The 26723-nt window shown below is 38.9% G+C and overlaps 1 protein-coding gene across 3 annotated transcripts in view; it reads left to right on the top strand.

The window, feature by feature from the left end:
* Positions 1–25815, top strand: part of EPB41L4A (erythrocyte membrane protein band 4.1 like 4A) — a 123234-nt gene extending 97419 nt beyond the window's left edge. For all 3 annotated transcript variants that reach the window (XM_027671148.1, XM_027671150.1, XM_027671151.1), the window contains 8 exons: positions 1081–1194; positions 7132–7209; positions 13377–13496; positions 19270–19317; positions 19955–20023; positions 20880–20990; positions 21993–22074; positions 23608–25815. In XM_027671148.1, coding sequence (XP_027526949.1) covers positions 1081–1194; positions 7132–7209; positions 13377–13496; positions 19270–19317; positions 19955–20023; positions 20880–20990; positions 21993–22074; positions 23608–23736 — 751 coding nt within the window. In that variant the 3' untranslated portion in view covers positions 23737–25815. The remainder of the gene's footprint in view (positions 1–1080; positions 1195–7131; positions 7210–13376; positions 13497–19269; positions 19318–19954; positions 20024–20879; positions 20991–21992; positions 22075–23607) is intronic.
* Positions 25816–26723: the final 908 nt, after the last annotated feature.

Raw genomic sequence — 26723 nt, 5'->3', positions numbered from 1 at the left:
AAAAGACTATGCAGTTTTAGACACATAAACAGACTCTATGTTGCACGGAGGGTTTTGACAGCTTCGAATAATAATTCTCATTGAGATGAACTGTGGGAACTTTTCACCTGTGCAGAGCAGTGCTGTAATCAGCTGTCTGCAGAATTAGGTGAAGAAGAATGTATCCAATTTGGATGGGCAGAGGCTGTAAGGAAAGCAAAAAAAATACATTAGGTGGAACTTTGTGAGAATTATCATCTTTTTGCCACACAGTTGTGAAAAGGACTAAGTGGTGTTAGATACAGATATGTGGTTGAGTTTAACATACTTCCTCCAAAAAGTGGCAGAATGTCAGTAGACCACCTTGGTGACAGGTGACATGACAGAGTGACATATACTCCATCCCAGGCTCAGTTACACTCTTGGAAAAGGCCCTTACACTTCTTTGGGAAAGTATCACAGGGTAATCTACTCATGCAGTTGATAGTCTATATGTAATTTGTAACTACCCAACATATTGGCTCCCACTTAGGCTAAAGCACATAACCTGGGCTTAAAGCACCTCCACACCCTTAGCAGAGGTTTGTGTGGATGAATGGCAGAGAGACAGAACTAAAATTATTTCATGTTCCTAAGCATCAGCTCTGTGATGAAAATATATGTCATGACAGGAACATGGGAAGTTTTCATGCTTATATCCATAGAAAACATAAAGAATAGAGGTGCAGAAAACATAAAGAATCGAGACGCATTTGAATACCTAGCTCTGGGTTGGGGTAAGTCGTACTAAAGCAAAGAAATTTTATTATGCTAAAAGAACATGGATACACTTGGATCTACATTTTGTAAGCTTAGATCTGTTGGCTTGGCAATGCTAAGAGGTCTCTCTCCTACAGTTACAAGAGAAACATATTTACTGCTAGGTAGCAGTGCCATCTGTATTTACATAGCACACACACACACACACTCAAAAGCAGGTATAGCTGAATATGTACACGTGGGTGTGAGCCTTCTTGTTTTTGTAAGCTGGATATCAGTTAACTGGCCTATCTGTCCTGGAAATTTTAAAGCTGACTGTTTGCTCTTCCTTTTTAACCTTAGTGGACTGTATAATTCCCCCAATGACCGCAACAAATCACCAAAGTTTCCTTACTCTCACCGAAGGAACCCATCAGGTGGCAGCGAGAATGAGTCTGGGCAACCAGTGCGGAGGAGGTAAGAGCCTGGGATTAGTTACTGTGAGCTTTTCACTGTAGAAACTTGAGGTCCTGCATGTCTGTGTTCAGCTCTTGGAGGCACAGCTGGGTCCTGGGAAAAGGGGTATTCAAGGGGCCAGTCAAATAAAAAAACCTGAGTGAGGTTGTTTGCTTGTGTACTGTTCTGAGTATTCGGAAAAATGATGTTAAAAATATGAGAAATTTCATTATTGGCATGTACAAAATCCTTTCAGTTGCTGCAGCTGTTCTTGCTTGGTGAACAAAAGGACTGATGGATGTCCCTTTCTTGACAATGAGCTTCCAACACAGAGCATTGTTTTAAGTACATTGCTTTGCTTTAACTACCACAAGGATTAAATGAATGAGCCATAATGCTGTTTTCAGCAGTCCCATGTGTGACTTTACATTAGAGAGGAAGCCAACAAAAATACCACTGTGTAATACTTAGTGTGTTTTCAATTGGTACATGCTGAATTGAATAATTTAGAGAAGTAAAATTAAATGAGTGGAGACTCTATGGGTGCTGTGAGTCCTTGAGTATGTCCAAAATGCAAATTACAGGGACAGTTCTGAAGTGATGCAGTATTTAGAGACTGTGCGTTACCTGGGATGATTTGTCCTGTTGAGAAGCTGCTTTCATTGCTGAGGCACCCTGCTGTGATCCGTTGTGAAGTATAAGCAAGCATAGATACTGTGCCACATTCTTTACAGTCTTCTAAGACTGCCTTATGAGCAGCACCTGAGAATTACATCTCCTTTTGACAGCTCAGAAATGATTACCTGGCTTTTAAAGCCAGGGTTTGCAAAGGGGTCTCTGACAATACAGCTGTATTGATTAGGAAATCTAGTTTGATATGGGGCTTTTATGCTGGTCAAGTTTCTGAACTACTCCGGGCCTTTTTATGTGCCATTAGTTGCCTGAAAGAGGAGGGAAGAGACTCGACGATGTATGGTTACTGATCTGAGGTACATCAGTGTAGTTCTGTCTAAGGCAATAGAGTTGATTTATCCTGTTGGACAGAGCCCTCATAGGTGTTGATAGCAATGTCTTTCCCAAATGGATTTTGTTGTGGTTTCACCCCAGCCAGCAACCAAACCCCATGCAGCCCCTCACTCACACCACCACCAGTATGACTGGGGAGAGAGCTGGAAGGGTAAAAGCTGGAAAACTCATGGGTTGAGATAAAGACAATTTAACAGGGAAAGCAAAAGCTGCGCACACAAGCCAAGCAAAACAAGGAATTAATTCACTGCTTGCCATGGACAGGCAGGTGCTCAGCCATCTCCAGGAAGGCAGGGCCCCATCGCGTGTAAAGGTTACTTGGGAAGACAAACACCATCACTTCAAATGTCCTTCTTCCCCCCACATTATATACTGAGCATGATGTCATATGGTCTACAATGTCCCTTTGGTCTATTGGAGTCACCTGTCCCAACTGTGTCTCCTCCCAATCTCCCATGCACCCCCAGCCCCCTTGCCAGCGTGGCAGTATGAAAAACAGAAAAGGCCTTGGCTCTGTGTAAGCCCTGTTCAGCAATAACAAAAATACCTCTGTATTATCAACTCTGTGTTCAGCACAAATCCAAAACATAGCCCCATACCAGCCACTCAGAAGAAAACTAACTCAACCTCAGTCAAGTGCAGAACAGGTTGTCTGATGCATTGCTACCTTAGTTGTCACAAGCACTTGTTTGGCTTTGTAAAAACAAAAGACTAGAGATATACAGTGCAAAACTGCCTCGTGCCAAGAAAAAAATGTGTTTGTGCACTATGCAACAGGATTTTTTTAAGATGCAAAGTCTTTATCATATGGGATTTGTGTTTGGCTGATCTAGTCAGTGGACAGGCAGTCATGCCAATAGCAAGTTTGCTCTTGGACAAAATGTTTTTCAAAGTCTTATCTCATATGTGAGACTGTGAAGACTAACAATAGTAGGTAGATTCTAACTTAATTATGTCTTCCTGAATCATGGTTTTATTCATGCACTTTCCTTTTCCAGCTGTTTAATAACAATAGCTTTGTTGTTTATGCACTTTTTACTGGAGTTAAGAGAAAAACATCAGACTTGCTATGTTGGAAACAGTAGGAAACTCTAAAGGCTAGTATGCTATGCATATCCTTGCAAGTCAGGGGTTTGCAGTGAGAGCTTCAGTGGGACTATGCCTTCGCAACTTATTGTTAAGGCGTCCTGAAAAATTCAAAAAAGCACATGCCCTATTTTCTATGCTGAAAAACAAACAAACAAAAAAACCACAAAAACCCAAAAAAAGGAAACAAAAAACTTGGTAAAATTTTGGGTTTTTTTTAAAGATGGTTGGTTTTGTGTATTTTTATTAAGTAACTCAATGGTATTTCATTAAAACTTCCTTAATGCCCTAGGAAAAATCAAAACAGTGGTGAAGATTCAGATTTAAAGCAAAGGAGATGGTAAATATATGATCTATAGCAGCTGTGAAATTATAGTTAAGGTACTGATCATATTTTGGTTGACTGCATCCCCTCCTTTCCTTCCTTCTCCTCAATCTTCTTAATTGTTTAAAAGGTTTGTTGTGTTATGCCCATTTCATTTTTTCTTTCCTATCCTACTTTTGCTAAAAAGCTCTGTGGCATAGCCTCCTCACAGCTCAGTCTTGCAAGCTACCTTTGATCATTGTTACTATGCTATGCTACAGGAAGTTTGTGAAAGTTTACTAAAGGCTTGTCTGCAACTTGAAAGTTGATTCCAGAAGTTTTAGCTTTCAGATTTTCAACTGCAGATTTGTTTTTAATTCTTCAGCCTCTCTATCCTTTTTTAATTAATCTGATTTGAAAGCAAGTATGCTATAATTTGAGATGAATTGTCCTGCAAAAGGCAGGTGCAAAGGCATATGTAACTCCTCACTGTCTTCTCACAGTTTTGCACATTTTTTTCTGACTTTTTTCTTAAGCTTTTCTTTTTTCCTCTCCCCTGTTCAGTCTTGACTGATTGTCACATTCCAGACAAAATGCTGCTGTGAATTCAGGTGTGGCCTTCAACAGCTTCAGTTTTTGACAGATTTTTGCCGTATCAGCCTGTCATGACTGTTCTGTGCTTCTCCTTGCTCCTGTGCTCCTACTCACACTGCCAGAATAAGGAGACAGTGAGTGCATTTCAATGTCAGGGGCTGCTGAAACTTATGAAGGAGGGGAGGCACTTGCAGGATGTGATTCACTGCTGAAGCAAGGGAAAGGAGCTCTGGCAGAGATATAAACGTCTCGGAGACAATCACAGGAAGTTTGTATTTATTGTATCAGATAACAGATTATTTTTTTTAAGAAGGTTACCATTACAAGCTGCCAGTGGTAGTCCTGTGACAGATGTCCAGCATATAAAACTGAGAAGATTTAGTTAAGCACCTCAGGTGAAAAACCCCAGTGCTCAGAAGTGACCTCTTCCCAAAGGCTGTTCTTACTGTATTACAATACAAATGCACAAGTTTGTTATTGTATATTGCAACAGACCTTCTCCACTTCCTCAGAATTTGGCAACTGTACTCTCATTGTAGTCAGAAATAGACTGCACCAGAATGTGAGCTTTCTCTGCCAGCTGTTTCTTTGAAATACCAAATCCTGCAACACACCTCAACTCCCCAAGCCCTCTCCTGGACTGTATTTGCTGTGTCTCTTGCCAAACTGACTATGCCTTCCTTCCTGCTCCTTGTATCAGACCATAAAGGTATACTACCTACAAAATATTAAATATATTTCATGACCAAGGAAAAAAGGGAAAAAAGGATGGAAGGTACTTTGTAATTGTCAGAGATCAGGATGATCTCATGTGTTCTTGCATTTGGCTTAGGAAAGCACCTTTGTTTCTGTTTTTGGTATTTTGTTCAATTCAATAAAAGCTGGTGTTTAATATTCAGTGAAAGATAATATTCTGACAGCAACCGTGAGCAGCTGCCACTCAGCTGACAGCTCAGCAGCCCTTCTGTCTCCTCACAAGTGCTTTCCTGACAGGGAACACAAGGTGGTTTGATATGTAGTATCCAAAAAGTGGATCAGATTTCCATTCCTGAAAAGCTAGAGAAAGGGCTTATCTTGAATTTGATCAAATAGTTTCTTTTATCTTGCACTTTGGCTGCCATGCTGTGATTTTTGATGCTTTGGTACATTATGGGATAAATTGCTTAAATCACAGTAAGAAAATACTTGTGGAAGAAAAGAATCATGCTAATGACCTGGAGGTGTCAAAGAACACTGTTGCTTGAATGACTTATTAATATTGAAATTAGTGGAATATTTATTAAATATCTGATAAGATTGGGGTGGAGAAAAGTATACTTTTTTTGCAATTCTAGGGCATTTATTGCTCTTAACTCTTTTATTGTGCTGGAGTGAATCTTTTCAGCACCACCTTTTGATCTTCTTTCTTCTTTTGGGGTTACAATTTTCTATAGTTACACACATCTTTTTCTATCCCCACTTTAAGCTTCACTCAGAAACATGTATATTTTACCTGGGAACCTGGCTATCCTCACCCTCTTGGTGCCTTTAGATTGTGAGCATGAAATTTGGGAATGGGGAGAGGTTTCTGCTTCTCCTCTGGGGAAATGTCACTTTCCCAAGCTTATTCCCTTCAGACAAGCTGGGTTGAATTGATTTTCCTAGGCTTTAGTTGTCCTATTATTCTAAGACATTCTGTAGTTTGACTAATCTGTCTCCTTATGAAAGTGGCTTACCAAAGAGCAAAAGAAAAGCCAGGAACAGACATTCTGTTTTCCATTGCATGGACCAGCACCAATTCTAACTTCTGAAATTCTAAATCCTAGACTGGCTCATGTTAATATCAGTCAACTTTCCGCATTAATTAACTGGGCTGTTAGTGTAGCAGAGAAACATGTTTTTCTTTGGAGGTACTCATAGAATCAAAGAATTGTTTAGGTTGGAAAAGACTTCTAAGATCATCAAATCTGACCATTCAGAGACCATCATCACACTAAAGAACGAATGGTCCGAACCAGGTTTTGGTGAGAGTACCAGTTTTTAGGACCTAGCCCAGTGGTACAGTAACAGCGTCCTGGTTTCTAGGACCAAAGCCGTGACAGCTGGTCTGTCTGCTCCAAAATGCAATCAAGGATTTAAGGGTCTCAGATAGTAGTTCCCAAGCCTTTCTCTCTACCGAGAGCAGTTTGCCTGTAGGTAGTTCAGCCTGTTCCACCAGTCTTTTTCAGTAATAATTAGAACCATAAAAGTCACCTTACCATTTGAAGCTCTGCAGTCAGAGGTAATACAGAAGTAACTGTTTTATTTTGTTTTCCTCACGTGATGCACCATTTTTGTAGCTGTGCATCAGGTCATCCCAAAGCTGGGCTGGTACTCACCAGTCTGTGTGTACACTTCAGCCCTCTGTATTTATAAAGATCTGTGGTGTTTTGTCCATACTGCCTGACACTTGAAAAATGTGAACTTTAACTAGAGGCCAGGTGGAAGTTGAGGTGGTGAACAGAAAAAGACAGATCTGTGAGCTTTCTGTTTTGCTGGCAAAACCAGAATTGCCATATCATTTCTGTTGGGCTATATCACTATATGCAAGAAGAAAAGAGCCAGAATGCATACAGTTTAAAGATAAGATATTTCGTACCTCAAAGAAACATACTGCTGTGGCATATCCACAAAGAATGCTGAGAGATAAAATAAATTAAAAAAACCCCAAAACAGTGAAATAATTGAAAATGAAATAGCATGCACTTGACACTACACTTTGGGTGCACTACTTTTGAAGCAGTTGTTCACAATTAATTAATGAGAAGCAGATAATATGACTTGCAGGTGTAGACAAGCCCTCTTGAGTCTTTTAATTCTAATTTTGCTAGTAATGTCATTGCAGAGTTGCTCTTTCCCTGTTTAGCACTGCAATAATTTTGATGTTTGTAGATAAATTCATCCTGAGATGTTTCTTTTCTCTTCTCCAGATCTCAGTCTCGCTGTAACACCAGCAGTGGCAGCGAATCAGAAAATTCCAGCAGGGAACATCGGAAGAAGAGAAACAGGTGACCTTTATATACTTTAGACATGGGGACATGAAACACAAACAAATGGAGATGAACTTTTCTCAGATAAACCTAGAAAGATGGAATCTAACATGTTTTATATGCATAGAGTCCTCCTGAGGCAGCTTAAGGTCTTTTTCTGAATAAGAGCAGTAATTGCCAAAACACAGGTATCATAGATGTATGCAATGAATACCTGCTCTCCTGGAAAGAACTTGGAAAGAACTCAGTAATGAACCACAAAATCAAATATGGGGCACACTTACAAAAGACTTGCAATATAAATGCAAATAAAGCAGATAATATCTTGATAATGATATTTTCAGCATATACTTCAATATATATTCAAGTAAATTCAAGTGCAGATTTACAGAAAAAAAGCTTTTGAGGAGAAGTAAAAATAGGTTTAATGGATCTGAAACTTACGTTGTTTTTAAATGCATGCATTTAATTGTATAATTATTTTATTTTCCAGAATGTGAAGTGTGGGCCTTAACCCAAAATGTGTACAGTGTCAACTTTTAACAGGATAGTAGTTCATATCAAGTGATGCTAACAAGTCCTGTTTTATATATTCTATTTTTTTTGTTGCTGATATGAAAAAGATGGCAAAGCAAGTGATTTCCTTTAAATTCTCTATAAGCTGTATCATTCATGTTGCACTGGAGATAACATCATTGGAGAGTTATTTATGAAAATATATTTTTAAAAAGCACATAGAATTTCTTCATATTGCATAAATACAGTCTAAAATTGGACAAAAGAAGAATTGTTAAAGGCAAATTTTCTGTGAAGCTGCCTGCATGAGATGCCATTATTTCTTCTTGTCTTACATGCATTACTGTGAGTAATAAATGATTTTCAGATCTTTGGAAGCTCTTGGTAATAATGGTATGCTGGATAGTGCTGCAGGCAAAAAATAATTGTGATATTCAAAGGGGCTGGTATAAAGCATATCTGAGACATAAGATTTCTTTTCAGTTTACTTAAATTAGAGCACAATCTTGTAAGGTATTTGGCTAACAATAACCTAGTGCGCATGGAAGATTTGTTTTCCAGCTGAAGTTTGAATGAAATGCTGAGTGTAGTTTCAGTGATCAGTGTTAAATGGTATTTTGTATTCCTTTCTCTTAGAACACACTTGCCAGGTTTTTTTTATCCAGTGAAACTCTTTGTGTAGGGAGCTCCACAAGCAAGTGAAAGAAGAGACTGACCACAAGAATGTTTTAAGAACTTCTTGCAGTATAAAGACTGAATTTTGAGAAGGGTTAGGTACTGCTTATCCTTTTTTGAAGAATAAAAGGACCTTTACCAACCCTTCCTCACTTCATGGAAAAACACTTAAAATTAAAAAGAAAAAAAATCAATTTATGTGAATTGTTTCCAAGTTTTTCACATTTTCAGAAATTAAGATACAGTAGAAATGTTAATGTTGCAGCATTTCTTCCTCTTAGCTGATCACTTAATACCAGACCATATAAAAATATGACCAGATAAAAAGTCATTATCAGTGTTAAATTAAAGAAATACTAAATGAACTTTAAATCTGAGACTCGTGCCTTGTAATCAGGTGCAGGAAATCAACTACTCATAATGAATTTCTGCATTTTGTTAGCAGCCACAGCAGGAATATAACAAGCTGAAAGGGCAGAGGCACTGAGTAGCTTTCCTGTTGGCAGAGGTGAGCCAGCCCTAACAGGGTGAAATGGGACACTATAATGAGCCTTGCAACTGCTAGTAATCAAGTTTTACCTGTTGCATAGATTAATATAATTTATTTCCCAGGTCAATAATCAGGTCTCTGGCACAAGCAGGAATAAAATTGTTTTGTTTTATTGGAATGCAATGAGTGAGTACTCACCTTAACCAAAGGAATCTGCTTCTGATCACAGAAGAATAGAATATATTGTTCACATGATAAGAGATCACTGTGAACTATTTGTCAGAAGAAAACACATTATCAGAGAAGGACAGAAATGTAAGTGAGAACTTCTGAAGGTACAACACTGGAAAAATGTTAGGGAGAAACTCTTTACTTGACGTCAATCAGTCTTTGAGGTTTCATTCCATCATATGAGTGTTTTATCCAAGGCAGATATTCATAAGAAAGTGAAGAAAAACCTATTACGAGCATATTTTAATCATAGAAGAAACGCATTTGCTTTTTTAATGCTGTTGTCAAAATTTATTTTGTGGAGAAAAACATAATAAAGTTTTACATAATAAAAATAAAATTTTATTTTACATAATAAAATGTACTCTGAAGAATAGTTTCCTGCTTGACTACACTTAGAAGATCCATCTGATTAGAATCACAGAGTGACTGAATGGTTGAGTCTGGCAGGGACCTCTGGATGTCATCTGGTCCAGCCACCTGATCCAGGTGCTCAGAACCATTGCCAGATGGCTTTTGAGTATCTCCAAGGAGGGAAACTCCACCACCTCCCTGAGCAACCTGTGTCAGTGCTCGGTCACCCTCACAGGGAAAAGGAGTTTACTGATGTTCAGGTGGAGATCCTGTGTTTCAGTGTGTGCCCATCACGTCTGGTCACTGGGCACAACTGAATTGAGCCTGGATTCGTCCTCTTTGCACCTGCTTTCAGGTGTTTATATTCATGGATGAGATCTCCCTAAACCCTCTCTTTTCCAGTTGTCTGAACATCCCCAGTTGTCTCAGCCTTTCCTCATGAGAGATTCCTCTATCGTCTTGGTGACCCTTTGCAGGACTCTCTCTATTGTGTCCATGTCTGTCTTGTCCTGGAGAGCCCAGAGCTGGACCAGCACTCCCAGTGTGGCCTCACCAGTGTTGACTAGAGGGGAAGGATCACCTCGTTTGATCTGCTGGCAATAATTTGCTCAATGCAACCCAGGGTCCAATTCAGCTTTTTGGTTGCAAGAGCATGTTGCTGGCTCATGTTCAACTTGCTGTCCACTGGGACTCTCAGGTTCTTCTCTGCAAAGCTGCTTTCCATCCAGGCTCTTCCTACTGGCTTTGACATTTCTGGTGGGATTCAATTCCATTTGAGCTTTGGCTTTCTTAACCTCATCTCCACATGCTCACACAATGTTTCTGTTTCCCAGTTCCTGTTCTGTTCTTCAGTTCCTCCCACATGACCTGCTCCTGCTTTCACCCTCTGTGGATTTTCTTTTTGTGTTTGAGTTTTGCCAGGAACTCCTTGTTCACCTATGCAGGCCTCCAGGCGTTTTTACCTGACTTCTGACTCACTGGGATGGGGCTGCTTTTGAGCTTGGAGGGGATGATCCTTGAAGATTAACCAGCTTTCTTGGACCCCTTTTACCTCTAGGACTTTATGCTGTGGGACTTGTCCAAGGAGATCTTTGCAGAGGCCAGAGCCTCCTCTTCTGAAGTCCAGTGATGTGATCTTACTTTTTGCCCTCCTCTCAGCGTCCTGAATTCCACCATCTCTTGGTCTCTGCAGCCAAGGCTGTCTTTGACCTTCACAGCCCCTATAAGCCCCTTGTTGTTGTACATTGTATCTAAAAAACAACGTTATGCTTAAATATTTTGAATGGCATGTCAAGAATCAAGTCTTCAGAATTGCTTAAGAGAATTTTTCATTGCATAAATGTACTTGCTACCATATCACCTGAAATGGGAAAAAACCCCATCTGTAAGACAACAAATGAGTGATGATAGTCATAGGACTTTCCATTTTATCATCAAGTCTTCCTGCAAACAATGCCTAATTTGTTACTGTGATAGCTATTAATCTCAACTGGATTTATTTCACGTGCCAGGAATATGCGAAATATGTCACTGGGATAGCATATTTCTGTATAGGCATAAATCAATGTGTTCCCTTGTGAGATCAAATAGTGAGAAGAATGAAAGGAAAGTTGTAATGGGCTTTGAGAATAAGGGCAACACTTTTTATTCAGAAGTATCTTTAAATATAAATTTAGTGTTTGAGTTAAATTTCTTTCAGGGTTTTTTGTCATTTCTATCGCTAAAAAGCAAAAAAAAATTGCCCCCAAATTATTAGAATTTGATAATTGTATCTGAATAATGTATTTTATGTGGAGATTGTGTCACCTTGGTCATCCTTTACCTTGTTAAATGTGAGCACAGTGCCTTTATTTGCATCAGCAAAAGGGATGTTTTGTTTCTTCATGTCTCCTCTATAGTAGGGTTCTGCTGTGGTACTTCAAGTGTGCTGTCACTGCTTGTTTTAATAGCTGCCATGTTACTTTATGTATTTAGATTTTCAATATTTTGCTCAAATTGAAGAGATGAAAACCGGTGATGAACACTGTTGTATGGTTCAACAAGTAGAAGAAAGGAGGCAAAATAGAAATATGAAGTACTTGGGGATAAATGAATGCATTGCTAAGGACTGTGCTTGCCATGCATCAGTAGATGCTGATCTACAGGATTAGTAGAATGAACCTGAGCAGAAATTATGTGGAACTTCCTCAGCAAGAGGTCATTTCTGGGAAGTGTGGTTTCAAGCACAGAGGTGCAGGATCTCATGTGTTCTGTGTTGGAGTATGGACCTCATGCTCTGCTGCTCTGTGTGGGTTTCTTGAGAAGAAGGAGTAGTTCTGGGTTATTTTATGGCAAACATTTGAGTATCTCCTTCAGAGCACAGCTGTCTACTTGACCTGTTAGGAGTTGGTGTTTGGGAGAGGTGGCAAACCCACTACCCACAGCAGGAGTGCTGGTCTGGCAGCTGCAAGTTTTCTTTTTGTGCAAGTGACTGCTGTATATGGGAGGCAGTTGGTTGTGTTTATACCATGTGGAATGATTGGTGTCTCCGCAAATTGGAGTATTTGGGACGAAAATCACAATTCATTACTTGTTGCTGTGTGAGTTCCTCTACTAAATCCTGAGATAGAAGTTTATGTTAATACCTGTCACCAGATAACAGATTTTAAAAGATTGCTTAGAAATTAAAATCTGAGGTTGCAGTCTTCTCCAGATGCTTTGTACCACTTGATAGAGTTGTGGCTGTTTATAGTAGTTGGAGATCCAGCTCAAAATTTATTATGTATATGAGAGAAGATCTGATTAAAGGAAAAGCAGCAGCCAGTGTAGCCAGTTTAACCTGACACAATTCAAAACTCAAAGAGAAAAGTACATCTGTACTTTACTTACAATAACATGCTTTGCATTTCCTGTGTCTGCAGTGTAATCCCCTTATCTTTGTCGGCTTCTTTGTTTGTTTTACCTGTTAGTCTTTCCATTTTTTGTTAAGCTCCTCTAGTTTCTTCACTATGCGAGTTGTACCATCCTATCAGACAATCCACTTTCAGGTGATATTTTCCAGGGTTGTTTTGAAATCCCTTTAAATTCACTGCTGTGGCGAAGCATATCCATTTGTTCCATCTTAGAACTTCATCCCACCACTCATATGTGCAACTCCAAAACTGTGAGAATCATCTGTGGAACTTTGAATTGTCAAACACTGGCAAGCTGGCTGTCCTGACTGATTGTGGCATTGTAGGACTACATCAAGCTAACCAATGTGCTGGGTTGATAGGATTTTGCAATGTATTCCAATAATGAATTCATGTATTTAAAAAAAAAAGGAAAACAAATTAAAAATAAAAGGCATAGCATATTGTTTAGATGCCCACAGAGACAGGGACCAAAGCTTCAGAGGGTGGTGCAAAAGGAGTGCCATGGGAGATCTGCATTCATCCTGGGCTTTGTTGCAGGTCAGGATGAAGGGACTGCCTCTTCTGAGTGGGAACTCACCAAGAGCTTCAGGGGATTTTCTCTTGGATCGTAGGAAGGTGCATGCTGCAGCAAAGTATTTGGGAAAGTTGTAGTAGTAGAGCCTTGTGTCATGATGTGGGTCTTCCACTTGCTGTAGATGAGGTGGGCTGTAAAAAGGGAAAAAAATTCTAGATGTTTGGCTTGGGCTGGGAAGAAGGATTCAAGTTGTGAGCCTGTTCTTAAAGTCATGGATGATTTCTTTTTTGGCTTATGCTGTTTCTAAACAACAAATCAGTCAGTTTTCTTTTATACAGTTCTTACATTTTAATGTAATTTAGGAACATTAGTTAAAATTTAGCAAGACGAAAAGTTAAAGTACGGCATTGCAGGAGCTGGATTTTTTTGGGGAAAAAAAGTAATCCCAATTGCTTCTCAGAGCATCCTGCATCAGAGACCTCAGACTAAACTCCCGGTACTTGCTTTGCAGATTACGGCAAGAGAATGATATGGTTGACTCAGCTCCTCAGTGGGAAGCTGTGCTGCGGCGACAGAAGGGGAAAACCCAGGCAGATCCAAACTACCGGCGATCTAGGCACAGATCTCGATCGTATGTAACCTTTGCACCCTTTGGTGTGAAAATTAAGGCTGCTGTAGCATGTTAAAAAGCAGGAGGTGTGTCTCCAGCGTGGTGGTGGCCCTCAGCTGCTGAGGAACAGAGATTTTTACATGGCTCTGCTCTCACATTAGCAGATTTGTCTTCGTGGTCAAACTGCCTTTGTTTAGTGATTTGAATTTCAGGGCACAAATAATGCAGGAAGGGCTTTGTAACAGAGGAACTCTCTCCATCACCTTGAAAGAAGTCCTGGATGGTTTTGTGGCTCATTGAGCATTGGTTCTGTAATGAAGACAGTGATTCCCCACTTCTAGGCAGCAGGTCTGTGAAAGCATTCAGGTTTTATGTGGTAGCTGCAAATATTTGCATGAAATACATGCACACTTGTTTAATCATATGAGAGCATCTGCTGATGTTTCCATGTCAAATTACCATTGACAAGCAGCAGTCAGTGATACATTGCGTCCTGATGTCAGGATTTCCACAATGGAGCTGTACTGCTAGAGAGTGCCATTCCTGCTGACAGCCAGTTTAAAATGGTGAAGTTACTAGCTTTTAAAATTAATTTTCCAAAACTAATGAAAATGTTGGTTTCTTTAATTCACATTTTTCTTCTAATGGCATGGATTTGGTGTGTAAACATGGTGTGTTTGTGTCCAGTCTAATCTGCCATCCCGGCAACCATCTGAAGCAGCACCAACTCCAGCGTGTCTGGCGGCAGGGCAGGCAGGGCAGGGCAAGTCAAGGCCAGTGATGTTGAAGAGTTTGGGGAGAGCAGCTATGAGGCACTGGGAGATGCAGGCAAGAGAGAGCAGTCTTTGTATCCCCACTCTCTCTGACTCCTAACATGAATATTTTACCAGTCCTGATGCTGATGGTGTAATGTGTGACCTCTGTAACACATCCCTTGGGTACTTCCCAATGATATTTTTTCTTAAATTTACCTTTCATGTTCAGACTTAACAAGAAACACTGTATAATTTCATTCATACCAATTGAAACTGTTATCTTGGCTGAAGTTTCCGGTATTAAAATCCACTTGAGTTCTGTTTTCAGTTGTCTGTTTTGCTAAAACTCATTTCTGTCTCCAGTTCTGTAGCGTAGAGTTTTAATTCTTGATGAGAAATAGAATTTACCATTGCAATTCCAAATACTGGAATTTCTACTTTAATGGGGTTTGTACAGACTTGTTCACTTTCAACTGCACAAAAGTCATGTGTTATTAGGTGTAATTGTACAATGATACCTTACTAAAAATCAGGAATATTAAAGCTCACTTGCATGGAATCTACAAAATACAGTTGATTAAATTTGATTTCCATTTCTTTTATTGTTTACAGAAGGTGCTGTAAACTAGGAAATATACTCAGTTAATAATGGTTTGATTAAATTTATAGTCAACTTTTCTTTTTCCCCACAGGCCAAGTAAATGTCATTGTTTGGACAGCACGGGTTCCCTCTTGTGGTTAACTTGACTTATGAAATGGCTTTTATTTCCCAGCAAGTGACAGTCTGAGTTATATTTAAACTACTATTAGCAAAAACCAGAAATGTGAAGTATCTTACTTAACAATCAAATGTCCTAGAGGAAGCAAAGAAATAAGGAAATCCGGGAGATTTTGGATGGTTTCTTATTTCTTTTCATTACTGTTTTAATGATTCCTGTGTTCCTCTTTTTTATCTCAACCTCCAGTTTAAAAAAAACCCAAAAACAAAAAACCAAACAAACCCTCCATGAAATAAGCCCAAATCTCTTAAGTATGGCAGAGGTCCTTCACATATGCAAGTAGGAACTAAAAAAAGTGAAATAGGAATTCCTTTCAAAGTTCTTTGAAAAAAGGTTAGTAAAAGGCATTTAACTGTTAACCTGTAGTAGGTTATAAGAGAATTTATTTGATTTAGTTTGGCTCAACTCTTTGTTTACATGACTGGATACAGATTAATAATGGCCCATCTTCGCGAACGAAGATTTGGGGAAAGGTCTTTTACCTTTCCAGCCTGTGCAATGGATTTTTTAGGTGAGACACAGCCTGCGCTGAACTGAGCCCACCCTTTAATCCTAAGGTTCATCTGCCGGGGCCAAGCAAGCTTGGACAATGGCAGTGAGGTCCTCAGGACGTAGGTTTGATTAGAGTGTCCTTCTCATAGATACAGATTAGAGAAAAAGGAAATATGATTCTCTAGGGTATAGTTTTTTTGGTTTTAAATGCTGTCATATCGTCATTTCAATGTGCACATTTCAAAATTGATACAAACCCTTCACTTTTAGCAGTACAGATAAGACTTTCACATTAAGTTCATTATTGCACCGAGCTTAACTAGAAGTTTACTCTGGAAGTGTGAAGTAGTGGCTGAAATATTTGTTACTGCACCTGGCACAGTGCGTTTCATTTCTTTGATAATGAGTAATATTAGTCATTGGTGGTGGTGGTGGTGAGGTGGTGTCTCCTTGGTCTCCAGAATAAAAATATTAGACAAGAATTTGACCTTTCTTTCTCCTAAAGGAATCAGCAAATGGAGAGAGCTCCCACTTCTAGTTCCACAGGGTTTGTTTTCAAGAGTTCATGTAAAACATCAGTGTAGCCAAAGGGCTTTTTCTAATTAAGAAGAATGGCCATAAAATTCCATGGCTACTTAAATGTACCATTGGTGACTCAACCCAAAAGATTAATAGGGGTGCAGATGCAGACGTAAAAAATAATGTAGACCTTATTAATATGAAGAGCTGTTCCAGCTTGTGCACACAAAATAAAAAAATAAACAAAAAACCCCCATGGTGTTCATCCTTTACTGAGAATTCCTGTTAGATTTCTTGTGCATTAGAGAAACTGATTAGCATACAAATTGTCCAGAAGGTATTGATTCAGATACTGAGATAGGACAATCTGAGTCCCATATATCACAACTGTGATTCTAACAGAATTCACAGTAAAAAGATGAAAACAATGTGAAAGGGGGATTGTGATCTGGCTTTAAAGATTTAACAAAAGGATTGCTTTGTTTTGGGCTCTTAAGAACCACACAAACATTAATTTCCTGTGCAGTATATGCAATATCTACATTTCATCTTACATTTCACCTCTCTTTTTGTAAGCTTTCCATCATTCTCTTTCATAGGAGCCTTTGGAAAGCACATACTTTAATTAAGTTAGTTTTTCTGTATCGTATTTCTTTATATTCTTTGGTATGGAGTTAACCTGAATAAATACTGTAAGATTATGCTAGTATGGTAACACTCCTTAAACAGATGGGAAAATAACTAATTACAGGATGCAAAATCTAAAAGCAGTTTTCTCTGGCGAGTCACTGTATTTAGCTTTTTTTTTTTTCCATGGGATGCCATTTGCTAAACTGGTATTATAGAGCAAAGACTTTCTTATTAGTGTAGTTGTAGGGATGGACAAAGGGAAGATGGCAGAGATCACAGAGTAAAGTGCTTGGAACTGGTCACAGAAAGCAGCAGGCACAGGTCCTAGAAAATGAAGAAATGAAGATGACTTTTTATTTCATCACTTTCCACGATGCCCCAGAAATTAATATTTTTTACTATAGATGAGGCTTCACATGGTATTTGGTGATACTTGTGACATCCTGAACTGCTGTATTTCCATGAATAAGTAAAAGCCATGAGCCGATCAAATGAGTCAGTGGTGTGGACAATACCCTGCTTTGTGTGGATCCTGGATTTGGGATTGACTTTAAGGCTTTGCTTCCTCGGGCAAACTAGGGCTTGTAAGCATTACAAAGCCTCCCTGGAGAAACTGGCATTTTCAGAGAGCTTTCTCCTCCCCCACTGCCAGATTATTCAGCCTCAGAAGAGGATGCCTATCTTCCCAGCCCCAGGGTGAATGCAGGGTTTGCAGCTGCTATTTTGTGAGCAAGAGGCTTCGTGGAAGGAGAAATCAGTTTGAAACTGAGGGGTGAAAAAGGCTGTTAAATGCCACTGCAGGGCAAAACACTGCATCAGGGAGTTAAAAACAGTGTGGACAGATGTAAGAAGCAGAAATAAATGAAAAACTGAAGAAGGAGAGGTAGAAGTGAAAATCGGAGAAAACTAAACAGCCCCTTGTGGCTGTGGCTGTTGCCATCATGAGGACCTGAGGAACTGGAGAGGACAGCAGTCCTTTAAGGACCAGGGCGAATGTGTCATGCTGCCTGGAAAGCCATCACTGCCTTGGAGCTTGAGAAGGTTATGGATTAGTTAATTTTAGTCCTACTAGGGAAACACAAATGCTAGGTTGTTTTTCATCCTTCATTCTCTCTCTGGTATTTATAAACCAGTGAACTAATATCTCCCAGTACTTCTGCACCTGTAAAATCTAAAAAAATACCCCCAAACATTACCATCTCTAAATACTCTGCCTTTACATCAACTGTGAAATGTTTACTGCGGTGTAGATGTCTCTGAACATTATTCTTAGGCTGAAGTCCGGCAAAAAGCTGAATATAGTAATGGTGAAATAGGAAAATGGTGGTACAGAGAAGTCCAGAATTATTTCTGATACAGCTCTGTCACTGGTTGAGGGAGAAACAATTTAGTAGATGCTAAAATGCAGAATTCTGCTCTTCTCCTTGATCTTCATCTGAATTTGGATTATATCATTCCAAAAGCATCTTTGAATATGATTGGCGCTTTTGTTTAAGGAAAAGAAAGCAAGCTGTATGATCTGATGATGTAAGACTTAATCTTTGAGAAACTGGGAGCATTTATACGTGCTGAATATGTCTAAAAGTTGCATCTCACATCTTAGATGGTGTGGAACCATGTGGCTCTCGACACTGAATTTATGTATAAAAATGCCAATGAAAAGAGTTATCTAATCTCTCCATACAAATGTAGCCCCTGACACTGTGTATTATGTATTATTCTGAATGGGTTTTGGTGAATTCTAGGTGCAGCTTCAACATCAGCAGTGGTTTTGCACTAATCTTTCAATAGAAAAAGATAAGAAAAGTAAAAATAAAGGGGATCCAGGTAGAACCAGCATACTCTATATTTCAGTGGAAAATGTGACACTTGCCATTTAGGCTTGCTTTACTATGTATCCATGTCTGCAATAGGGGAATTACCTTTTTGGTAAGTACTTCGCCTGTGAATTAAATGCTTAGTAAAATATTTGTGTGCACAAATATGCATAGTGGTTTGATTTGTTCATTGTTTGTTTTTTTTTGTTTTGTTTTGGACTTTGGGTTTTTTTTCATACTGGATACCAAATGTAAATAAAGTGAGCAGAAACCCTTCTTGGACATGACCAGGAATCAACTGTGATTGCGGTGAAGCAACTTGTGCTGACTGGGAATGGCCAGGGATTACTGGTGTGTCAGCCTTGTGTGTCTGGTCCCTCCTTCTGCCCAGAAAGGTCTCTGTGGGCCACAGGACATTTCTGAGGGCCTTTTACTGAAGTGTTATTCCAAAACATGTTGTCCTTGGAGGAATAAGGGGTGGCAGTAGTGAGGCACTGATTTGGCTTGGGAAATTCTGCTGTTGTTTATATTTTATGTATACTCTTGCTGTAGGCTAGTGGAACTGGAATTGTGATTGATAGCCTGTCGTTAAAGAAATTACTTTACAGTTGAAATAAAGCAATGAAGTTTAATGCATTTTCTGAGATAACAAACCTTAAAATGGAAGTCATTGGTGGATTCTGAGATTACATTTATCATGATTTCTGTGCAGGGTCTGTGCTGTTAAAAGTTACTAGAACAGCAACATCTCACATTATGGTTTTCACAGTTCAACCTTTGTTGTCTTTGTTCATATTTATAGGAGAAGCCCAGATGTACAAGCTAAAGAAGAACTGTGGAAACATATTCAGTAAGTACAGTCCTTGTAGGGTCTGGGAGATGCTTGGTTTTCCTCTAATGTAGTTATTCACATACCCTGTGCTGTGGCTATAAGGCATTACATTTTGATTTAGTTATGTGCCACAGTAAATTATGGGCGTGTTAATGACCTGCTGTGTGTAGAAGATACTGCAGATCACTGAATGCACTGAATACAGAAGACCATTGTATGTAAATGAATTATTAAAGAACAATGCTCGGTTTTAGAGATTTATTCCTCTATGGCTTCCAAAATGCCTTTGCTTGTAATACTGACACTTTTAGGATGACACCCCATATGCTACAGAACTACCCGTTAGGAAGATATTTAGTTATTCCAGAGCATATTAATTGTTTAGGATACGCAATGTTCATCATAATGTGAAGCAACAAGATCAGATTTGCAGGGAGGTGAGAGGAAGGTGGAACAGGATGCAACATACAGTTGAAGCAATCAAGGTGAAGTTACACTTATTTCTAAATAGGTTTCCTGTTTTGATGTCAAGATAGCTTCAGGGCTGACAACAGCTTGTTTCAGTAAATCTTTTAAGCCCACTCTAATAAAAATAAGAACATTTTTGCACTTCATAGTTACTGTTACATTTTTTACTCTTCCTAATCCTTTATAGGAAGGAGCTTGTGGATCCATCTGGCCTATCTGAAGAGCAGTTGAAAGAAATTCCATACACTAAAGTAGAGTGAGTTTATGTCAGGAGTTTTCTTTGTGAATGTAAAAGCCCACTTTTCTTATTTTACTGTGAACTCTGTCATATTGACAGAGAAATGGGTTAACACATAATTTCTGAGCTCTTATCTGCTCCAAATACTCATCTAGGATGGCTTGGGTGAGGTTACTTAATAATCTTGAAGCCTAGTATTTTCTCTTTTTAAAACATCTCTCCCACACACTCGTGAATCTGTCAGATTTCTGTATGTTCTGTATGTCTTCCTATGCCATCCACGGATATTTTTTAAATTATAAACTACAGAATCAGAGAGAATTGGATGCAAACAAGCAAATCTATTTATTTCCTAAACTTTTTCTTTGTTTTGAATATTTATTCTGCTCACAAAGCTCTGTTGGACCTCTACAACCCCCTTCCTGGCTTGTCATGGGCAGCTGCCGGGGCACAGCTATTTCCTTGAGAGCCAACACCTATTTCACTGTGATAATTGCTCATTTGGGATGCCATGTGTCAGTGCAGCTGCATGTGGCAGAAATGGCATTCTGTTTTGCATTATAATGTGCTTCCACAAGACCACTAAACAGAAAAGGCTGATGTTAAGGATGCTTTAATAAAGAATGCATTAATTTATACTTCATGCTGAAATATGGGCATGCCAGTTTGTGATCTCTGCACTTCTAAAGCATTGAATTCCAAGTACAGGCTTTTTTAAAAAAAGCATCAACCTTTTAAATTCAGCCAGTGCAATAAGCCATCTGTTATACTTTAATAAGAAATGAGAGGATCTCTCACTCTGCAGCTGAATTTGTGTTTTGTGCCAAAGATCTGGTTTACTAACCTACTGCTGTGAATTCTGCGTCTCTCTCAGGACTCAAGGCGACCCGATCCGCATTAGGCATTCACATTCCCCTCGAAGCTACCGTCAATATCGGCGGTCCCAGTGCTCTGATGGTGAAAGATCTGTCCTCTCTGAAGTGAAGTATGTGAATGCGGTTAATAGCAATGCAGCCCAAAAGCTATTCAAAGGTCATGGTGATTAGAAGTGGAATAAATGTGGCTGGTTGGTGGCACAGGATTCAGGCAACCCTCTAAATACTGTGTCTTCCAAGCCACATGAATGAAACAACCACAAAACCATTTCTGTTCTATTCTGGGCCACAGTGCCTTGCTTTATCCACTTGGAAGGAAGAAAAACTGAAAAAGTTGAAATAAACCTGTATTTGCCTTTAGTGGTAGGTCATGAAGTTGCCTAAGGCATGAGGAATCATGAGTTGCCTTCCAGATTCCTTCATCCTTAATAGAGTTAAGATGTTATCTGTATTAAGTCTGTAATTTGTTTCATGGGAAGTCTGGTACAACCCTCTTCATCAATGGGTGGATCAGTCTTTGCTAAAAGACTGAAGAGGAATGATGAATGGAAAAGTGACAGCCCCATTCTCAGTTGTAGTAAGGCCTTAAAAATATAAAAAGCAGTTTCCTGATGATGTCACCCACCTGGAAGGCTAGTTTTAGCTAGATAGCACCCTGAAGGAGGTGTAGCTCATCCATGATTTCAAATGAGACTCATCTTTACTCTGAGGTGGTGGGCACATGTTGCCCAGAGAAGCTGTGGCTGTCCCATACCTGGAAGTGTCCAAGGCCAGGTTGGGCAGGGCTTGGAGAGACCTGGTCTAGTGGAAGGTGTCCCTGCCCATGGAACTAAACGATCTTTTAGGTCCCTTCCAACCCAAAACATTCTAAGGTTCTCTGATCTTGCATGAAGTTGGGCTGCTTCTGTAGACCAGGAGAAGACAGGGATGGGGTGGCCTGTGCCCTGTAGATGCCCACTGAGGATCAGCATGATAGCTTTCAGATATCTAAAGTCAGGTGATAAGCCTTTCAGATCTATGCAGCTGTCTGGGTTGGTTTCATTATTGTTCTTCTGCACACTTATATTTTACTTCATTAAAGCAATATCCATTTTGTGGTATCATAATTCCAGTGTTAAAACTGATCTAGTCCCTCCACTACCTGTTACACGATCTTCAGATGTGAAAGGTCCCAGCATCCAATTGACTCAACAGGTTAGTAATTGTAAATACTTTTCAATTTTCCTTCTTTTTTTTTTGGATGGAGAAGCGGGGCTTTATTTAAGTTAAGTCTTGATTTTCACTGAAAAGTAAAGCTGGCTGTGATTTTTTTCAGCAGCAGTATCACTTGAAATTTTGCATTTTGATTTTATTTACAGTTTGTTGATATTTCAAAATACAGGCAGTTCTGTAGCATATGCCGCTATGAACATCTGCTTCTGCTGCTGGAGAACTCTTTTCCAGCTTGAGTTTCATACATCCTTAAGATGATACTCTCTTCTTCACAGAAGGAGAACTTAATTTCAAAACTTCTTAAAATATGCAAATGGACTTGTAATGCAGGTATAATCACAACCTGCTATCATTTTTTCACCTCTTTTAGACGTCTTGTTTGAGCTTTGTTGCTTGGGCTTGAAGCATTTTTTTCTTTTCATTTTTCTTTTCTTTTTTCCCCTCTTCTCAAATACTGAATTTTTTTTTAGGTTATTGACATCTAAAAAGGACAGAATGCATCTTTTCTAGATGCAATCACTATCTTTCATCATATATTATACTACTCTATCTCTCTTCTTTGATAGTTTTGTTGAGCTTCAAATGTGAGAAGCAAATTTTATTCAAAAGCACTTGCAAGTGAGCACGCAAAAGGAAAACCAAAACATGTAAGGAAGAATTCCAGATACCTAACTTCCCATACCAGTCATCAAGTCTGTTCATCTAGCATGTGGATATACTAAAACTGCATGCTGATACTCTATGCAGTGTGGAAACTGCACAAAATACTAGCAAAACATGTCCTATTTTATCTTGTAAGCAATTAGAATAATTTAAGCTTGTACGATTTTAAAACAATAAATAGGTATTTTTCACAATTAGGCTAGTTAACACACTATCTATTCTTTGATACCAATTAAGTTCAATGATACTTCTAATTCCTACATATGATGGAAAGTGAAAAAGATGAGCTGTCCTTGATGTTTCTGTAAGGACTTGCTCCTACAGTGATGGGGAAGTTGGGTTACTTAAGGCTAAGCACATTTACATGCTTTGTAGAAATAGGTAACTTGTTCTGTTCAAAATCCACATTGTCTTATTTCTATTCCTATCCAATAACATGTGGCTTAAATGCATACCTTATGAGGAATTAAGGTTAAAATGTTCAGTGTCTATAAACAGCTGTCTTTTCCCTCTGCCCCAGGCCCTCTCACAACAGTGGCCATTAATTCCTTGTGAGTGTTTGCTTGCAGTGTTTTGCTAAATATCAAATCATTAATTATGGCATTTCCTGAATGGGCAGTGTAGCACAGAGGGGCAGCAGCTGGCAGGAGGCAAGAGGGAGAAAATGTTCTGTTTGATCAAAAAAATGTAGAGGCTTCAATATTCGTGGGGTGTGTGTGTATGTGTGTGTGTATATATATATATATGTAAATTGCTGTATCCATAGCCTAAGGCTTTCATAGCGACAGTTGGCAAAATACAGTACTGAAATTCCCCAAAACTTTTTCAACATGTTTAATTTGTTCTTTTCAGGGACTGAATGGATCTAAAGACAGTCTAATAGAAGACACATCTCAGCCATCCCCTAATAATGTTGTTGGAAAGCCCACCACTAAGATCATAAAAACTGTACGGGTGTCACGCTTCAAGGTGGAGACTTGACTGGTGAATTGAAGATGGTGCATGGATTTTAGTGTTTGAAGCTGAGAATTTGTTTATGTGTGCAAGGGAAGGAACTGACGTCGACATGGTAATAACTTCTTCAGGACACCTGGAAGTGCAGCCTGCTTGCTGGGAAGACCAAGCAATGCTTTTATCACTGACTGGGTATCACATTCTAGTGATGTGACTGATTGAGGAGAAGCTGCCTGGTAGACAACCAAAAAGAAAAGTCCTAGTAAAACTGAATGATCAGCATTTACATTTCCAAAAAATGAACAACAAAAAAAAAAAGAAAAAGAAAAAAAATTGCTGCAACAAAACAGGCTTCATGGTCTGCTCTGTAAGTGAATAGCCTTGTTCCAAAGTGACTGTTAATTGACACGATCAGGACCAGATTCTTCAAGATAAGTAAAACAGTTGTATTTTTGGTCAATTGTGCAATACAGTGTGATATGGGGAGAATTATCTTCATGATTTTATATGGGGATCAACTTATGTCCTGAGACATAAGGACTGATAGCTCTTACAAGGTTTATTTTAGCCTAGCACAGTAACAGATGTCATGTTTCTATTACAAATTTTGAATCAAAAATAACAGACTCAGTAACACTCTGCAGCAGTGAGTTCCAGAGATGATACAGATTTACTTTCCCTTGACAGTTTTAAGTGTTCTAAATTTTGAATGTCCTTTTATGTAGAGGGACTATTTAATTGAACATTCCATAGCCTAGAAATACATTTACCAACTTATAGTAAAGCACACTGGAAACAAACTGGAGAATATGTACTGACCCACTGTATCAAGAACTGCTTAGCAAGTGCTGGTTAAATGAAACTTGTGGAGTAGTATTTAAGACAGCTAGGAAATAGCCTTTTTGATTTTTAGTTTTTAACTAAATTAGCAAAATCTGCCTTAATCTCCTGTCATATAAAATAATCTGTCACTTTTCTCTGAGCCATTTCTACTACGTTAAAGTGACAAAGGCAGTATTTCAGGTGTGATAACTACAATTGTTTTTTTCTATTGTCATGGTAGGAATACTAAGTTTCAATGATGCTGCACATTGAGTGGGTTATCTGTCAGTATGTATCTGAAGTGATGCCTGACTCTTCTCTTGTCCTATCACTCTGTACAAATATCTGAAAGTCATTCCTCTGCCTCCCATTTGTCCACAGTCAGCACATGTATGAGCCTTCTGGTGTTGCGCACTTCTAAGAAGCTTAGCAAAGTCTTTATTTTTTTGTAATTTTTGCTAAGTGTAATCCTCAAACTAAATACTGAATTTGTCAAACAGGATTGTAAATGGCTTCAGTAGCTCATGTGCCTTTCTACATCTGTCCTCCTTACACTCAACTCTTATGACCTACAGTGATTTACAGTGATCCTGTGTTTTGTAGCCCAAGCAAGACTGTACCAGGGAACTGCAGCCCTGTCAGAAAAGCAATACTGTTTGAGAACTGCAGTAAGCATAAGGGATTACCAATACACATTTTAACTAACAAAACTGATAAGTGAAGCCTTGTATGATGTGTTTTATTTTCCACTTCATTTTTTGATCCTTTTTTGTTTCATGATCTGAGGTGGCCAGGTGGATGTTACTAGCCATGGCAGTAGCCATACAGTTCATGTATTCCTATCACAGTATAAATTGGTCCGCAGGTTGGGAAATGCCGCAATCTGCCAGGGAAGAAGGATTCACTCAATAAATACTATTCTTTGATCACTTACTTTGGACAGTTCTGCTTCTTCAGCCTCAGTGAACAAATCTAAGGGAAGGAAAGAGTGAAAAGTCCTCTGTGGTAAAAATTCTGTTATCACGGAGGTTCTTCAGAATTTTCTGAATTTACTACAGATTTTATCCTAGAACATCGTTGGGCTTTCCTTAAAGTATTTGATCATTTTTTTTAAGTCTGTAAAATGGTTTTATTGTCATTGCTCCAACTTAAAGTGATCCTTTAGGATTTATTTATGATCTTGTGTAGTATTCTCACAGGCAACAGTTAAAAAAAGCACAAACAAAACAAAAAGAAAAAACCCCACCCCAAGCCCCCCCAAAAAAACCGCCAAAAAACCCCCCATGAGCCTAAGGAAAAAAAATCAATGTGGCAAAATCGCTTAATCAAGAGCATCACAATCTTTCGGAAGACCACTGAAATATGACAAACCATACATGAACTGGTTACAATGTCTGCAATGAAAGTCACTCCTTGTTTCTTCCAAAAGGTGTTCCAAGCTGCAGCATTATACACTTGCTTGTAGTTTGCTGCTTTCTAAATCATTACCATTAGTTTGCAATCCTTACTCAGGCACAGGCAAGTAGAGCATATGTATTTCAACAGATATGTGTTGTTACTATTTGAGAATTATCTGTACATAGTGTCCATATCTTGCCAGTCTTCAAATATTGATGAAGAAGAAAATTACTTTTAAGGTTTATATCCAATCTCATGTTTTCCTGTATGTTGTCATCTGCCTGTGGGCTTTTGTGTGTTATTGTTGGATACCATCAGCCAAGTGTGTGGCATTTTACTTACTCCACTACATCATAAAATAGGCTTCTGTCTAGTGTAATAGTGAAAAGTTTCAATTCTCAAGTCATCAGAGAGTTGTTTTGTAATCAAGCCAACTTTTTTGCATTTAAATGAGAAATTTACAGAGAAAGCCGTGGATTTGAGTTAGCTGTCTTCTCTTCAATGAGACTATGTAGGAAGCAGGTTTTAGCAAATCTAATGTCAGTCTGGGGCACTACAATACAGTTTTGTATCCACAAAAGAAAGATTAAGCATATAATGCCTGTATTACACATTGTCTGTGCCAAAACAAGGCAAAACTTGGGACATCACTGTCAGCTAATAGAACAGAAAAGTTCTATTTATGTGAGCCTCCTTTCCTTTCAAGCTTCTTCTCCTGTCATTTGAGGAAAGGCACCCTTTTTAATGATATTTTTATTGTGAGACACCTACAAGTGATGAATCACTGAAAGCAC

The sequence above is a fragment of the Neopelma chrysocephalum genome, unplaced genomic scaffold (genome assembly GCF_003984885.1).
Source record: "Neopelma chrysocephalum unplaced genomic scaffold, ASM398488v2 Primary Assembly neopelma1_97034, whole genome shotgun sequence".
NCBI classification, from domain to species: domain Eukaryota; kingdom Metazoa; phylum Chordata; class Aves; order Passeriformes; family Pipridae; genus Neopelma; species Neopelma chrysocephalum.
The sequence above is the reverse complement of the archived record's forward strand: the minus strand, read 5'-3'. Positions and strand labels throughout refer to the sequence as shown.